General features: G+C 42.5%; 1 protein-coding gene across 1 annotated transcript; it reads right to left on the reverse strand.

Moving 5' to 3' along the window:
• Positions 1-525: 525 nt before the first annotated feature.
• LOC128945727 (acrosin-like) lies at positions 526-3,467 on the reverse strand. Its single transcript, XM_054289563.1, has 5 exons — positions 3,454-3,467; positions 2,377-2,619; positions 1,781-2,046; positions 1,347-1,492; positions 526-879 (listed from the first exon to the last, which is right to left on the reverse strand). Exons 1-5 carry the CDS (start codon positions 3,465-3,467, stop codon positions 526-528), a joined length of 1,023 nt encoding a protein of 340 aa, XP_054145538.1.
• Between the last annotated feature and the right edge of the window lie 14,038 nt (positions 3,468-17,505).

Raw genomic sequence — 17,505 nt, forward strand, 5'->3', positions numbered from 1 at the left:
GACGGCACCTGCAGACCTGGCGAGCCACCCAATCCTGAGCTGATCACTTTTAATAAAGGCATTGAAAAAGGAGAAGAAGTCTCCTGGCCCTCTTTGTTTATTTCAGTAGGCAGCCTAGGACACTTTAGACTTCCAAGTTCTGTTTCTAGGATCTCATTGCTCTGTAAGCTGTATTCCCTTCTTCTACTGCACCCTTGCCCTCTTCTCTTACCAAGCAGAGTTTCAGTCCTTTGGACTGATTATTTTCTGTTGAGCCTGATGTCTGTCCTTAGCCTGATTTTGCATGTACCAGGTGTGGAAATCCTTGCCTGGCATGGGAGACTGAATGGAACTGAAAACATGGTTAACAGTGAAACCAGACAACTTTATTTCCACAACTAAGTGAGGTTCAGGATTTGTATGCACACAGAGGAGAAGCAGGAGCGGGATAGGGCAGGCCTTAGACACTGAAGCTGCCTTTGGATCAGCAGACATTGCCCCTAAAGAAAATGGTCATGGTCCACTGCAGCCTGCACTGGATCCTGTTCATCCTGCTTCTTTAGCCACTTTTCTCCTTAAGACCTGAAGGAGCTCCTGTGCCTGAGTAAAAAATCCCACCATTTTCTGGAGTGAAAATGGAGAGGAGCTAAACCTGTCCAATGGTGTTGGTGTTGGTCTTGGCTTCTGAGGGGGAGTTAGGGCAGTCATAGAATGTCTTGATGCCCTTCTCTCTGTCTGTGGGTCTATCTGGACCAGGATCCAGTCATAGAAGTGCTGAACGGAGGTGTAGACACCAGGCTGGTTTGCTCCTGCACAGTCTTTCACCCAGCTGGCCACACCAACGAGCCAGAAGAAGGCAGCATTGTTGTCTTTGCACACCAGAGGACCACCGCTGTCACCCTGCAGTGGAGCAAGAGAGGAAAAAGGTAATATTGGGTAGCTGCTGCCAGCACTAGAGCTGTCTCCTTCTCTCTCACAGCCCTTGACAGAGCTGTATTCCTGGTAGAGAAAGTCTCAGCCCAGGTGCTTGAGCCTCCAGAACCTTGGCTGGGAGCAGGTGAGGGGCATGTACGGTAGGGCTGTCTCTTGTCTCTGCACAGCAATCGCAGAGCACAGATGTTCCAGGGTTAGCATCTAAGCCTCTGAACAGCCAAGAGCGCTAGATGTGCTTTCTGGGTGTAATACCTCTGGGACAATGGGGGCACTGGGGAAGGACCTGCACGTGGGGAAGGGGAGGGAAGCCCTAACAGTGGTGGGCAGCTGAGGCTGTGAGTGACTGGCCACAAAGCAGGACGGGCTGTGTTGGGGTGGTGCTGCTCAGGCTGCCCGTGCTGCTAGGAGCTGAGTGGCTTATCTCACGCTCCTACCTGGCAGGGGTTGATGCCACCCACTGAGTAACCAGCACACAGATGTTGAGTGTGGATGGCTCCTGTGTACCAGAGGCTGCTGTTACAGAGCTGGACATCAATGAGGTGGATCTTGGCCTCCTGCAGCACATCACTTGGTCTTTGAGCTGTGAGCACAGAAAGAAATGAGCATACAGCAGTTCTTTGGCCATTCCCCTCTCTTGCTGGGTGATGAATCCCTTCCCTAAGGCTTCCCTGGGGTTCCCTAGGCAAATAGCATGTTGCTGTGCTTTCCCCCTTCTGTCTGGCTTTGGGGAATGGTCCAGGACTACCACTCCAGAGGCAGACATCCTACAGCCTGACTCTGGCTTTGGCCTCTGCTGTTGGGAAGCCCAACCCATTTCCCTTACATGCCAAGTCTGCCCTCAGGGCATGTGTCCCTTTTGTGAACCCACCTCTTGTAGTAGTAATACCCCAGCCAGCAATGTAACAGGCTCCCAGCTCCAACACTTTCAGTGTGGTGTCAGGCACACAGCCCAGCTGTACATAGTGGTTGCACACGACAGGCTGGTCCAATTTCAGCAAGGCAATGTTGTTCCTCTCCTCACCAGGAATATAGTGTTCATGAACCCGCAGCTGCTTAATCTGGCGCACTTGCACCTCAGGGCCCAGCTGGGTCAACCGGGTGGCCCCAGCCACCACATGCCATGTGCTGGTGTTCCTAAGAAAGGACATGGAGAAGGAGGTGAGAGGGAGCAGAGCCATGTGCTGCAGCAGCACAGGAGTTCCCTGTTCTCTGCTTTGCAAGTCAGAGAAGAAAGCAGTATGTATGACTGCCCTAGCATGACTTAGCCTCCAAGAACATTGACCTAGAGGCTTCTAGGAAGCAGTGGCAAGATCACAGTGTTCTTTGAGTAGTCTCTCAACTGGGGTCTGCAGTGCACAGACATTGGTCATAATGCAGGGTGACAGGATGGGAGTAGCCCATGGTGCTGCCAACAGGGTACCTGCTGGTGTAGTGGAGATAGACCCATTCCCTGCTGTTCCTTACCTGGCGTTGATGAAGCAGTGGGCAGCTGTGAGGACCCACTCTGTGCTGATGAGGGACCCTCCACAGATGTGCCCTGTGCCTGGTTTCCAGGGATCCTGGATGCTGACAATCCCGGCCCAGGCTCCTGGCTGGACATCTGTGCCACCAGTGATGTTCACTTCACCATAGTCTGGAGCCATGGGGTCAAAGTCATAAGCCATGGGGCCATAGGAAGCAGCCATGGGCCAGAGACCACAGGTCCCTCTGTAAACAGAAAGTCATTGCTTGATGTCTTGCTGCTTCTCAGGTTGAAGGTCAGCCAACTTCCCTCCCCACATGGCATTGTTTGCATGGACAGCAGAGCCAGGGAATCCCATGGGGCACACGTCTGTCCACTCCTGTTTTCTTCTTGAGCCTCCATAGAAAGTTGTGCTGCAGCTTGGGCACTGTCAAGGAATTGAAGCTCCTGCGTGGAGCTCACAAAACTGTAGTGTGGCCAGAGGGGACAGGGAACACCTCTCAAATGTTGTCTAAACTGCATCCAAGAGCCTGAGGCCACTTACCCACAGGTGTGCCATGTGCTGAGCACAGACCTGCACATGGCCAGTAGGACAAGGAGGCACAGCAAATGCATCACTGCCTTGGCATGTGCTGCAAGGAGTGAGGGCTCATTCAGTGCAGCCACCAACTAATGCAGTGCCTTTGGCCCCAGGGCTGATGTCACAGAGCAGCTGGTTCGGTGTTTTGGTAACAGTACCTTAGGGCTTGGACAGTGGAAGGGCAATGTAGCATCATCTTCTTTGGGTTGGAAGGGACTATAAAGATTATCTAGTTTCAACTCCCCTGCCTGAATATCTTACTCTAAAGTAGGATGCTCAAAACCCCATCCCATCTGGCCTTGAATACTTCCAGGGATAGAACAGCTTCTTTAGACAGCCTCACCACCACCCATGAAAGTTCCAAGCAGGAAGGCAGGCAGAAGTTGGGACAGGACATTCCTGACCCGCCCCAGTGAATTCTCTGCTGGTAGGATGAGGGTGTGCAGGTCTTGTGGCAGGTAGCAACATTTGGCTTCCAGCACTGCCTGTTAAAACTCACAGGAATATACCCATGGGGTATAATCACAGCCTCTTTGGGAAGTTCACTGACACCTTGCTCTCTGCATCAGTTTGCCAATGGTCCTTCCCAAAAAACATTAAGTAGAGAGCAGTATGCATGGGTTTGGGTGCTGAAGATCCAATCCAGTTACAGCTGTGATGGGTAAGCAACAAAGTGTAAGCCCAAGTACAAGCCCAATAAACCAAGTGCTCCCAAGCAGTGTCAGCCTTCCTGCACAAAGCACAGTGAAGCACAGATGCAGCACAGTCCAGGCTGGCCATGCCAGCTACAGTCACACCATCTGGTGGACTCCGTGTCCTTTCTGTTTATGGCTTCTATTGCTGTTCTGGGCCCACACTGAAAAGGATGGGTTTGGCATCTGGGCTGTGTAGCCAAGATCATTCAATTTGAGGTAGACAGGTAAATGAGCCTTACTTGGTCTTATCCTATGCAAGCTATTACAGCTCCAGAGCTCAGTCCCCAAGGGGACTGGGTGCCAGAAGCCAGCTCGCTCTCAGACCAAGGCCGCGGGACAGCCCTAGCAAGCAGGGAATATTCAGCTCTTAGTGATTAGGCAGCTCTTATGATTTCAAGCTCTTTGCTTGCTAGGTAGCTTTTTCCCTTGGCTTAAGGCTCCAGCAGACGGTAGAGAGAGGAGAAGCAGAAGACACCGGCTGTTCCTTGTGTATGGCTTTATTGCAGGGTCCATGAAGGGTCTCAGCTCTTCTTCTTCCGGGTTAGTAGGGGTACAGTATGCTACTTTTATAGCCTAGGCCCGGATCCAATCCTGACCAATGGCAAAGGTGTTAGAGTGACCATAAGTGACCAATAGTAGGGTTAACAAGATATTGCCTTACATGGCTATAGGGATAGGGTACAAGGTGGATGTCCCTGGAGACAGGAAACTTCTTTGCTGCTGTGTCAGCATTCTGTTCTCCAAGGGGCCCTGGCTAAACCTGAGGGGTTTACTACAGACAGGGAATGATGGTCCTGTGGGGCTCTCAGCCCCACACGCTAATCTCCATGGCTTTGGTAAATCCCATACCAGTCTCATCAGTTTGGCTGTTACAGTCTTGTTCACCTGCTGGAGTGTAGGGCAGTCATGGTAGAAAAGCAGAAGCCAGCCATATCTATTGAAGTTGCTGAGCAGAGCTAGTTCCCTGGAGGGGAGAAACAGTGTCTCTCTTCTGGTGTTTTCTCACAGAAGCCACTTGTGCTGTTCTACCTTGTCTCCCTTTACAAGACTTTGCCACTTAAATCCAATGCAAGGTTGCAGAGAAAAGCCATGAGAACACAACAGAGAGGTGGTCAAAAGGGCCTAATGATGAGAAACCCAGTCTGGTTAACTTCTCAGGGAGAAGGTGAAGGATCAGGAACAGAAGCTTGGTACTAAAGAAGACTTCAGCCTGGCAAGAAATACTTCACAAGATCTAGCTAATAGTAGGCAAGCTCAAACAGAAGGCGAGATGAGTTTTGTTGTTTTGATTTTTTACCAGTAAGTGAAATTACTGTTGAGGCAGCTTGTGAAAGTAAGTCAGGGACAAATAAATTTGGACCCTGGTGAGCACCGTCATTTCTTGGGTTAATAATTTTTCTGATGGTTTACTTTAAAGAAGAGGGTAACATTTTCCCAAGTGGTCTTGAGTTTTGGAAAGTACAACCCTACTCCAGGAGATCATTCCAAAGCAGGTGGCTTAGACAAATGCAACTTTATGATTTTGCTTCAAATCTGTCCTGATGGCCCAGGTGTGACTATTCCAGAAAGTCTGCCCAGGCAGTTCCATACTCAGAATTAAGCCATTTTGATTCCAGTCTGAGATGCAAATTCTATTGAGGCACCACATAGATGCAAAGCACCCTAAGCCCACCCTTTGTAATCCCTCTCTAAGCCTTCTACCATAATTGGGTACTTTGTGCAAGCACCACATGGTTCTCATGTGATGATCTGCTTGGAAAGGTTTTGGAGGAAAAATATTTAAATGGAATATATTTAAACATGAGGATTGTTTAAAAAAAAATCTCATTTTGGGATGAAATTTTTCTTCTGTTGCTCCTCTAAGTGTTGAAAGTTTGCTTCTTTAATGTTTCTGAAGAGCCTATATTTTGCTCCTGTAAATGGTACTCACACAATGTTTTGTGTATCTATTTCTATAGGAGAGACAAGAAGACATGAAAGCAAATAGAAAAGTGGAACAATACATAGAGAAAATAAAAAGATGGGGGGGAAGTGAACTAAAGTGAGTACTTCAGTACAAGAAAATACCAAAGGGAAGTAAGGAAATGATCAGTTGGAGATCAAAATATGTTAAAATCACAGATTCTGAAAGGAAGAGTTGGGAATTATACCGTAACACTTCAAAATTGACAAAAAAAGGAGTTTTATGTTAAAAAATATTGTTTGTCTATTCATTAATCTCCAGTAAGTGTAAAAAAAATTTAAAATTTAACATACATTATTTGCCTTGCTTGACTGAATTGAACTGGCAAGTATAAGAGTATGCCTTTTTGTGAACCAATCTCTCAATTTTAAAGTTATTTGCAGAAAGATCTGCACCTCAAATCAACAAGACACCTTCCTCTCTCTGATTCCTGCCCCAGACTCTGTAACTGTTAGTGCTGTGTGTGTGAGGGATGAGTGATCCCCAGCACAGTTGGGTCCTGAGCAGTGCAAACTGTGTTGGTTAGCCTGGAGAAAAAGGACACCAGGGAGACCCTACTGCTCTATTCAGCTCCCTGAAAGGAGGCTGTAGGGAAGTGGGGGCTGGTCTCCCAGGTAAATAGCAGTAGGATCAAAGGAGCCAGCCCTCAGGTTGCTCCAGGTAAGGTCTAGGTTAGAAAATTTCTTTATCAAAAGGCTTGTCAAGCTTTGGAATAGGCTACCCAGGGAAGGGATTGAGCAGCCATCACTGTATGTATTTAAAAACCACAAAAACATGATGCTTAGGGAACATGGCTTAGTGGTGGTCAGTGCTAGTACAGCATAGCAAACGTATGGAAAAGGGTAAAAGATCACATTCAGTTACTGGTGTCACTTGATATTCTCTGCAGTGTTCATTTGAGTTTTTTCCTTAAGGATGTCTTCTAAGGTATCTTTAAGACACACAGCCAGCTGGACATTTTCCCTTTATACAATTAGCTTAGAACTAGTAATGCAGAATTAATTAAGGAATATAGCCAGAAGGGTTTAGACTAATTTATCCACGTTGAAAAAAGTTGTTATAGTTTCGGATTTGTATGATGATGTAACAATGAGGACAAACATTCAAAGTTACCCTTTTTAAGTGCTTCTTGAAAAGTTAGAAGGCTTTACCATGGTTTTGTATCTAGACCACACTTCTGGGACTAGGAGATGAGCTTCCTTTCTGTTTCCTCTTATGTTACCTGGAAGTAAAGACACCTATGAAATTTTTCAATTAATTGATAAGAGGGTAATGAGCAAGAAGAAGATTACTTCAAGCATGTATATTTTCATTTCAGATTTGATACTGGAAATACTTGGAATATAGATCAAATCCACATTTGGATATTGATAGTACCAAAATTTTGGTTTTCTTCATTCTTTTGGTATAGGTTGACCTTTATTTTCTTATTTGATATCAGTAAAAATAACAGACCTGTAAAAGAGATGCCCTTATCCCTGTTTTGATTTATACAAGGTCCATTCCCAATTCTGAAAAGCTCAAGATTACAAAAGTAGTTTAACAATGCCTCAGTCCTTCTTCCTGTTTTCTGCTTGGTGTGTCTGTTCTTTCAGAGACATAGTGTGAAATGTCTCCATATGTCCATTCTAGGCGATAATGACGCCCCAGTGCTGTATAGTGTATGGGAAAAGGTAAAGTAAGATTAGGAAGGCTGAAATTTGGCCTTTTGGAAGACAGAAGAAAGGGAAATAATTGTTTAGCCACACTTCACCTGCCACTTACATGTGCCATTTACAGTTAGGGTACCTGCATTTGGTTGGAACATAAAAAAAACAATTTTACCCTGAACACTTAATGCGTTTCTAGATAGTAGAAATATTTTTATAGGATCAACCTGTGCACCTTGTGCAGTGCAGCTGTGGATGAGTGTTTTTGACAACGTATTGTGGTAAGTTTGTATGTCTGGGATCTAATTTCTTGTTTTTCCCTCTCTTTCCCCAAATCCTACAGCTACAGTACCCTCCTTGTTTAACAGAGCACAGTGGCTCTTGAATAAAGAGTCGGGAATTAACTCCACGAGTGTGAACAGAGCTGCTGGAAAATAGCTAACTACTGTATGTAATATTTCTGGGTTTGCTGTTAATAACAGATGCCTAGAAATGTGAACGCATTGGGAATCAGAGAATCACAATTTGTTTAGGTTGGAAAATACCTTTAAGACCATCATGTCCAATCATGAACCAGGCACAGCCAAGTCCACCACTAAACCATGTCCCTAAGCGTCCCATCCGTATGAATTTTAAATCCCTCCAGGAATGGTAACTCAACCACTGTCCTGGACAGCATGTTCCAATGCTTGGCCACTTTTTCTGTGAAGAAATTTTTCTTAATATCCAATCTAAACCTCCCCATGAGAACTTGAGGTCATTTTGTCTTATCCAGCCACTTGTTACATGGGAGAACAGACTGACCCCCACCTGGCTACAGCCTCCTTTCAGAACAACTCCTTTCAAACAGTTGTAGAAAGTGATAAGGTCCCCCCAAACCTCCTCTCCTTTTCTCTAGGCTAAAAACCTCCAGCTCCCTCAGCTGCTCCTCATGAGATTTGTATTCAGAACCCTTTACAGGTCCATTGCTCTCCTCTGGATACACTCCAGCACCTCAATGCCTTGCTTGTACTGAGGGGCCCAAAACTGAGGGGCCCAAAACTGATTTGAGGTGTGGCCTCACCAGTGCTGAGTACAGGGGGACAATCCCTGCCCTGTTCCTGCTGGCCACACCATTGCTGGCACAGGCCAGGATGCCATTTGCCTTCTTGGCCACCTGGGCTCTGCTGGCTCATGCTCAGCTGCTGTCACCAGCACCCCCAGGGCCTTTTCCTGTGGCAGCTTTGCAGCCACTCTGCCCCAGCCTGTGGCACTGCCTGGGGTTGCTGTGACCCAAGGGCAGGACCCAGCACTGGGCCTTGTTGAACCTCACACCACTGGGCTCAGCCAGCCTGGTGTTGTCTCTGAGCTGGGTGAGGGTGCCACAGTGAACAACTGTCTTCCTAACATGCAGCTAGCTTCCCTCATTGTTTCTAGTCTGTTAAACAAGTGACTTGTGCAGTGGTCAGCGGCCTTTAGATGGTAAGCGTCCAGCTAGCTGAGGCGACCAGTGGGCAGCTGCAGTGGTGGGGAGTCAACCCCGGTGGCAGGGCCCCAGGGTTGCTCCTACGGACGCCCCTTGGTGGCAGAAGACCTCGGGCAGCGTCCGTGTGGACGAGATCACCAAGTTACAGGGAAATGACGAGACCAGAGAGCCGGACACTCTTCGGGGACGGTCAGGTTTATTGCCTGGAGTCAACTAAGGAGTGACCCAGGGTTTGCCTAAGAAGTCAGCCAAAGAGTGACACCGAGTAACAAGTGACAGAGAGTTATAAAGGGGGGAGGAATCCAGGGGAGGGGTTTACAAAGAACCAATCGGGGGAGGTGAGGGAGTGAACTTATGATAACAGACATGGAGGGAAAACCAATAGGTACATAACAAAGGAGGGGCCCCGGTCCCACAGCCAATCATATCTCCCAGAGAGAGGAACATTCTGGAAAAATAGGTGGAACAGGGAATAACTGGCAGGGCCAGGGAAGGAGGAGTAAGTTCCCATACAGGGAAATAAGGGGAGGAGAACTAGGAGTGGCAGAACATGGGGTGGGAGTAACCATGGTAACAAAATGACTGGCAACACAGTGGCGGGAAAAACAGTTGAGGGCAGCACCATTATACAAAATGGGGGAGTAATTAAACAAACTAACATAACACACTACAACAGACTTGACCTTGATTTTTCTCTTGCCATCCACAAATGAAAGGAAAAGAGAAAGGAGCCAAATGAGCAGGTTTCCATATAATGAAACAACCCTTTTTAATATGTAATGATCCTTTTTTCTTTTTTGTCGCTTGGATTTAGCATCCACCACTATTCATCTTTCTTATCACTAAAATCTGGGGAGGATCTATTTAGGAAGAATGTGGGAAGAAGAAACTTTCCTACCACTCTGGAGAAAAAAACAGCCAATATTGGCTATCTTTAGGCTAAGTAGTTTAAGTAGCAATACCAGCTGCTGTTGCATGGCGACCCTAAAACCTGCCCAGAAATCTGGCAAGACCATCAGGTTACTGATACAACCTTCTGCACTCTACTGCTTTTGATATTAGAAATGCATAAGAGAAAACTTTCATTTTTTAAAATAAATTTCAGCCTATCTTTGACTGTAGCACAGCCATTATGTCTCTCTGACTCCCTGGCTTTCAGTTAGAGAATAGAGTAATCCCTAGGACTGCAGCACACACTTGCATCCTGAATGAAATACATGTTTGGCTTTGATTTCTCAGCTGAGATTCCTTTTCCATTTAAGACCAGGAATGAATTGCTCAATAAAAGCAGTTATAATATGATTAAATTGTTGCTTCTTTTAAAAACCACACATCTCCATGCTTCACCCTTTTTCTGTAGCTAGATATTAATTATTAATGGATTAACTTGGGGCAATGTGCTACAAGACTTTACATTAAGTTTGCTTTACTTAAAAGCAAGTTTGTGAGCAATGATAGACTAGGATTATGACATGTGATTAAGGAATGAAAAATTAAGTTAAAAGATTCCATTTGCTGGCTGACCACTCTTAACTTTTTTCTAGGGACAACCTATATTAAATAATTTTGCTTTCTATACTTCATTTAGTTTCCAGTATTTCCATACTGTCTTAGCTCAACTTACCCAAATGAGCATTGCAGAAGAAGACACTAAAATGTGTTTATCTTATAATAAACAGAGCAACCTCTAAGTCAAAGAAACCCACTGTTTATTTTCTCTGAGTGATTAATCTCTGGACAAAAGTTATTGTTTCTTGCCTGAATAGGACAGTCTTTGATAGATTTGTAAAATATGCATCAGATATATCAGTGATTCTTGGAACTAACATGTTCCTACATGAGTGCTGATTCTATGGTATATTTCTGCAAAAGGGGTGATGTTTATCAATAAGTTCTGAAATGCACTTCTGTTAATTTGTGTTTATAATTGCCTTTTATTAGTCTTTGAAATTAGAACTGTCAAGAATTGATAATAGTACATACATTAAAAGAAAATTGACATATGTCCATTTTTATTTAGTTTAACAGCTGATAGTAACATTTTTAATATTAAAAAGGAACCAGAAAGTCTGCGTCAGTTATAACAGTTAAGAAAACAGCAGACTTAAGAACTGACTTAAACTATCTACTGAGAAGGCTTCCGTTTTGGAGTAGGCAATTGTTAATCAGCAGTTCTTTCATCTGTCTATGACTCTGGGAGTTCTTTATCTTAACATTTTGAAATCTCAGTCAATTTGTCTCCCCATAATATCCGAGTTACCCCTTTTTTGCACTTATAGACCTTTTCAGTATATTCTAGAAATATCTCTTGGAAGAGAAAACTAATTATAGCACCACCTTGGTGAGTGTTATTTAAGGAGGAAACTTCTATTGTAAAGAATTATGTTTCACATTAAAGACAAACTTTCATTTCCTGTGATTTCCTGATTTGTTGAAGTTGCCTGAGTGGTAAGAGGAGAGAGAAATTAGTATTCTATGTCCTATCATTGCAAAAGAAGATGAACTCTCAATTTTTCTGGGTAAGAAATTATTTTCACTAAGATACACCATTGTATTTTACAGTGGTGGTCAGCTCTTGTAGGACAGGAAATAAAGCACACCTACTGTAGAAGAACAGGTTTCTGACCTTATTATTACAGTTACAGTTTATTGTATTTGTGCAGGCATTGTTATTTTGTATTAGCAGTGGTTACTTATATAAGTCAAAATTCTATTTAGGCTGTGTGACAAAGAGCAAAAGACAAAAACTTCATATAACTTCGGTAATGATTTAGTGCTGTGACAAAATAGTTGACATTTACTTAAACTAATATGTTCTTAAATTCCTTGCTGTTTCCTTTTGTTATGCATGACTGGAGGAATCAGCAGTATGCCAAGATGCACTCTGCTAAGTAAGTATATTGACTTTGGAAATGAAGGACACGTCCTTTCTGTTTTAAATGCAAACGGAGGAAAAAAAAATCTACCTGCTGCAACCCGTTCCAACTGAGCAGGGACCTTAATTAGGTGTTTACAGCAGCATATTTTATAAGAAAAGCTGTTAATTACAGATCAAAACAAGCAGGAGGAAGGAGCCATCAATTTTTCCAAAAGAAGAAGAAGAAAAAGAGAAGATTTTTAAGTAAAACAGGCTGTGCTCTATTCTCATTCTTATGCTGTATTTAGCACAAAAATATGCAAATACAGCTGGTGGAACTAATTTTTTTTTTCTGGAAGTACCCATGGAAAACACATTAATTGTTTGCTGTTTTGTATTTTTGACTCAGATGTAGATGAAAATTCCACAGTAATGCTACAAAACAAATACTCATGGAGTCTGATGAAAATTAATTAATTTTCATTGGCATATCAAAAGTGCAGCACTAAAAAATATCAGTTTCCTTAGATCTGACCAGTGACATTGACAGTGCCTAGCTTTCTTACATTTTTGCTTTGGCTAATCGTGGTTGCAAGTCTAAAAGCTTTTTGTAAGGATAATTATGAACAAATTTACTGGTTTTCTAAAATCTCTGTCCTTATTCTCAGCACCCATTGCATGAGTGGCTTTAAAGATGATACAAGTCTATTTATTTACAAGCAAAAGAAATTTTAGTAAGTTTTGAAGGAACAAAAGAAGTAGAAATCAGTTTCAGAGTGCTATCACGTGTTTGTAAGAAAGCACCAAGTAAAATGTTCAAATTGTGTGTTACATCTAGAAATACCCTAAGTTATATGAAGCAGTATTCTGGTTTGAAAACTGAAAGTAAAGGATAACTTTTTTTTCATAGTTGCTAGCCAATTAACCATATTGAGTTCAACAATGTTGACTACTGTTCTTATATACTGTTCTTAGAGTGCTCGGTTGTGAAATCCTGCCACAGCACTAACCATATTTAATAGACTTTCTTTGTGAGGCTTCATTACATTTCTTTTTTGAATTGATTCTTTTCCATTCATCCTCTGCCTTCCCATAACAATTACCAGAACTCTGAAAGAAAAAGCAAAGGCAAAGAGTACTTCTCAAAAGAAAAAAAAAAGGCATATTAATAGCAAGAGATAACTTACAGAGCATTTGTAAGGTTTTAAAAAATTACATGTTTTAAACTAGGACACGTTAATTCCTGTGCATAGTGGGACATTCTGCCAACACATATGGCCTGACTGCTTCAAAGTCTCCCAGATGCAAATATTTACCTCTGTACCACATGGATGGATAGTAGGGAAGGGGCAGTTCTGGACATTTTTTTCTGATTTAAAACAACTCCCTACTAATTTTACAGCATAAGGTAAAAAGAAAAGATTGGACTTCACCAGACAGTGAAATCTTTCACATCCCTGAAGGCAACAAGATGTTATACTTAAGAGCAAAAGAAGGCCTCTGCGTTTGCAAAGTAAACAACAGTGGATTTGGCAGCATTTCACACTTGCTTGCACAGCTGCAAATCAAGATGAAAAGTCTTACAATCCAAATTTGAAATAATGTTTTTTTTTTTAACAAATTCAGTAATACCACAGAGAATTGATTTCCTGGCTTTATTCCAGTGATATTTTTCTGACGCACATTGGCTGAGTGTTGTGCTTACCTTTTCAATTTCATAAAACTCTTTATGAAGTACTAAAAAGCTGCCAATAGTTTTTACTACAATAGTTTTTACTACAGAGTAAAATAAAAAATATATTGGAATTTATTAAGTTTACTTAGTTCAGCTAGTGCTATAAGCTGCAGAATTGTATATTTTTATCAGAAGCACTTTATTATTTCATCCATTTATACGTATGGATAGAATATATCATAACACAGCATCTGAAAACAGAGGTTCCTAATAGACCTACTGGTGTTGTATAAAATCAGTTTGTAGCTGTGCATCACTGTATGTGAGTCACATGAAAAGGGAATATTGTCCTTCCAGCTATTTTTTTAATCTGAAATTTAGCTTGCACTAACATTTAAACTTGAATTGTACCAGACTCAGTTTTATTCCTGAGAGATCATTTGATAAAGAACTATTTCTTTGCATTTGTTTTTACTGTTTTACAGTAAGCTTGCATAGGTTCACTGGTCTTACTTTTAAAAATATTCTTACCAATATTCTAGGTTATTGAACAAAACCCACAGCATGTTCATGATGTGAATGTATCATGTCAGAAGATCTTCGAGCAATGTGGTATATGGTAGAGATAATTCATGCTATTTATGTATAAAATATTGTAAAATCCAAACTATGTCTTTTGACTACCCCAGCCAGGAACAGAGTCTTATTTTTATTCAATCAGTTCCCGGACAATGTTAAGATAATAGAACCTTCCTGGACTGTGATCACTGACTTCCCTGGAATGTCTGAGCCACTCAAGAGTGATCTGCACCTCGAAGATTGGATTGCATCTACTACTGGCACCACCCTTTACATGTGAATACCAACTTCTCTGGAGTGCTCTGACATCATCTAGACACCTGGAACCGGACTTTTGTCCAACCCTGCACATGTTTGGCCCCAGTTCTGCATGTGAAGGGACACAAAGAACACTCAGTCATTTCTGCCCCAGGCAGAATAAACTGTATATAAGCTCGTTGGGAGAAGCAGTGGGGTTGAACAGGGGAAGACTCCGACATTCAGAGGTCAGATCCATTTGTTCACCCAGTGCCGAAACCCGGGCTCGATGCTGACTCTTGGCTGTGGTGGTTGTTTTTCGAAATTCTGTTTTACTGATGACCTAATAAATCATTGCTAAATTTTCTTATAAATTGGCTCCAAATTTGATCATTTATAACAAGCAATATGCAGCATTCATGCTTTAAAAATTCCGCACCTCTCAGTTCCCTGTGTGAGGATAATCCTGTGGCTCACCACAGAAGTCTGTTAAATACTGCAATTTTCTCTCAATGGACTCAGCAATTTGGTTCATTTTGAGACATGAACCTAGAGTCATCTTGCATACCCTTGTTATATATGGTAGAGATAATTCATGCTGTAGAAATAGATATATGTATGTATAAAATATTAGTGAAATCCAAAACTATGCCTGTAGCCACTCTGGCGGGAACAGAGTTCTATTCACATTATAACCAGTTCCCGGGCAGTGTTAAGATAATATCAGACCTGTTACCATGTGAATGGGACAGTCCTTGCCATGAGCTATGCCTGAAACCACTCTGGGTGGGAACAGAGTTATGCACATTGTAACCAGTTCCCAGACAGCATTGAGACAGTACCAGATCTGTTACCATAGGAATGGGACAGTCCTGGGCCATCAGAGAGGATTTCCTCTGGCACCTGCACCTGGAAGATAACATCTGGACCTTCCTGGACGATGATTAATGGAAAGTCTCAAAGAAGCTCACAAGGCTTCCACCTGGATATGATTAAATCTGTGGTACTCAGGAGCTGGCATTACCCTATTAAATGTGAATACATCTTCTGCCTGGGTACTCAGACATTCGTCTGGGTCCCTGAGCTCGTCTTTGTTTCTGCACATGTATGGATCCAACTCCACATGTAAAAAGACACAAAGAAATATGTGGTCATCCCTGCCTCAGGCAGAATAAACTGTATATAAACTGGCTGCTGGGAGCACTCAGTGTGAACTTCTGGGGGAACACTGTCACTCTGTCAGCCGGAACCCTAGTTCACTCAGCGTTTGCACCCGGGCCTGATGCTGTCTTGGCTGTGGTAGTTTTGTTTGTTTTTTTTTTTGAAATTTCTATTTTTGTTATTGATCTAATAAATCCTTGTTAAATTTTTCATAAATTTGGCTACCGATTTGATAATTTATAACACCCTTTATAAGTATTCTGAGATTTCTCTATCCCTAGAGAACTCTAACAGAACATATCTGTAAATTCCCCTCAGCACAGTGTGATAAAAATTACAGGATATGTGTGTCTTTCACCTTTTCTGTAGCTCTATGAGAAGTTTTGATAGTACAACCTATATAAATATCTATCTTTCATTTGTGTACCTAGCAAATGAAGAAATCTATAGAGTTGTAGAACAGATTTTAATGAGATCTCTCACTATGTAATGCCGTCCACTAGCACATTTATATGTGTAGGCCTCATTCTGAACAAATGAACTAGAGTCAAATCAGAAATGCAGATATAATTTTAATACCAAAAACATAACTGCAGTGTTACCTCTAGCACAACATGATCAACCTTTAGCCTTCCACATGCTGCTGAAAGGCTGGTTTGAATGAAAAGCCCCAGGAAAACAGACCCTCCTCCTCTGAGGAAGTTACATGCTGCTCAAAATAATTAAGAAATAGCTGTAGTTTCAGAGATCTTTCTCCAAGTCAACGGCCATTTGCAGATCTTTAAAGATAGTTTATGACATTATGGAAAGTAGTCCCTAAAACTGTGGGAGTTGTAAATGGCTGGAGCTTCCTGGGTGAGGCCATGAAACCACTGAAGGTAGCATCAGACAATAATTGGCTTGTTATTTCTAGTAACATTTAATACGGCAGGGTGAGAGATTTCTAGTATAAAATTAAGATGGCACAACAAAAGACTGCTTTGTTACACAGTTATAAAAAAATACTGCTATTATAAATGATCAAATGGTGAGCCAAACTTATAAGAAAATTTAGCAAAGTTTTATTAATTCATCTGCGAGACCGAAGTTCGGTCGTCGAAACCACCATAGCCAAGGGTCAGCATGGAGCCCGGGATCGGCGCTGGGTGAACACGGATCTGACCCCGAGTGTCAGAGTCTCCCCAGTTCACAAATGAGTTCTTACACAGTTTATTCTGCCCCAGGCAGAGATGACCGAATATTCTTTGTGTCTCTTCACATGCATTGCTGCTGCTTTCCATGTGCAGAGGTGGACAAAGGCCGCGTCCAGGTATCTCGGTGTTGTCAGTCAGCTCCGGAGAAGCCGTGTATTCGCATGTATCAGGGTGGCACTGTTGGTTATCTCATAGATGCAATCGGCAGGGCAATAATCGTTTTCAGGTGGGCCCAGCGACCTGGAGAAGCCGACGATTATCGACCTGGAAGCTTCTATTCTTACGTTAATGTGTCGATGTTTATCTTAAAGCAGTCCAGGAACTAGATGTATATGAATAAGACAACTGCTCTCGGCCAGAATGGTCAAAAGACATGGTTTGGATTTTACAATATTTTATACATTAATAGCATGAATTTTCTCTACCATATACTACACTTCTTTATGTGGTGTGCTGCCTCTGAATTATAACAGAAATTATCATTCTATGCTGCACAAGGAGTGGAATGAGACTTCTGATGCAATGTCACATAGTTGACTATTTATCCTTCCCAAATTTAGTCTGTACAGGGATTGGTGGTTTGATATTGCAGTGACTTGTGAGGGTTCCTCAGGGTGAGAGAGACAGATGAGAATCTTGCTTCATGATCAGAAGGCTGGATTTATTAATATATTATATATATGATACATTATGACTATACTAATAGGAATAGAGAGAGAAGTTGCAGAAGCTGCTAAACTAAGCATAGAATAGGAATCTAAAACAAGAGAGCTCTCTGTCCCCGAGCTTGGTCCTGTGATTGGCCCTTAATTGTAAACATGGAATGTTATGAACAAAATTCGGTTAATATTTTTTTGAGAAAAAAAGTTACAAAAAAAGGCAGCCAGATCACTGTAGCTGCCGAAGTTCTTCGTGTTTTGTTATTGTAATCATGGGTCGTTGTCGTTAATGGTTGTTTTTGTATTAGTAAAAGCCCTGGCTGGGGCGAGTTAATGGCCCTTCTCCTGGGTGGGGACCTTCCCAAGGCTAAGTTGTACCTTTCCCAGAATAGTGAAGACACCTGAGAGGGTGAGGAGG

Source organism: Melozone crissalis, unplaced genomic scaffold (assembly GCF_028551555.1).
Source record: "Melozone crissalis strain CALT ecotype California unplaced genomic scaffold, PUWL_Pcris_2 ptg000005l_1, whole genome shotgun sequence".
Lineage (NCBI taxonomy): Eukaryota > Metazoa > Chordata > Aves > Passeriformes > Passerellidae > Melozone > Melozone crissalis.

Coding starts and splice junctions, on each gene's coding strand:
- LOC128945727 (XM_054289563.1), bottom strand. Junction 2,047..2,376: donor CACTGCTTCATCAACGCCAG/GTAAGGAACAGC, acceptor GTCCTTTCTTAG/GAACACCAGCACATGGCATG. Junction 1,493..1,780: donor GGGTATTACTACTACAAGAG/GTGGGTTCACAA, acceptor CTGTGCTCACAG/CTCAAAGACCAAGTGATGTG.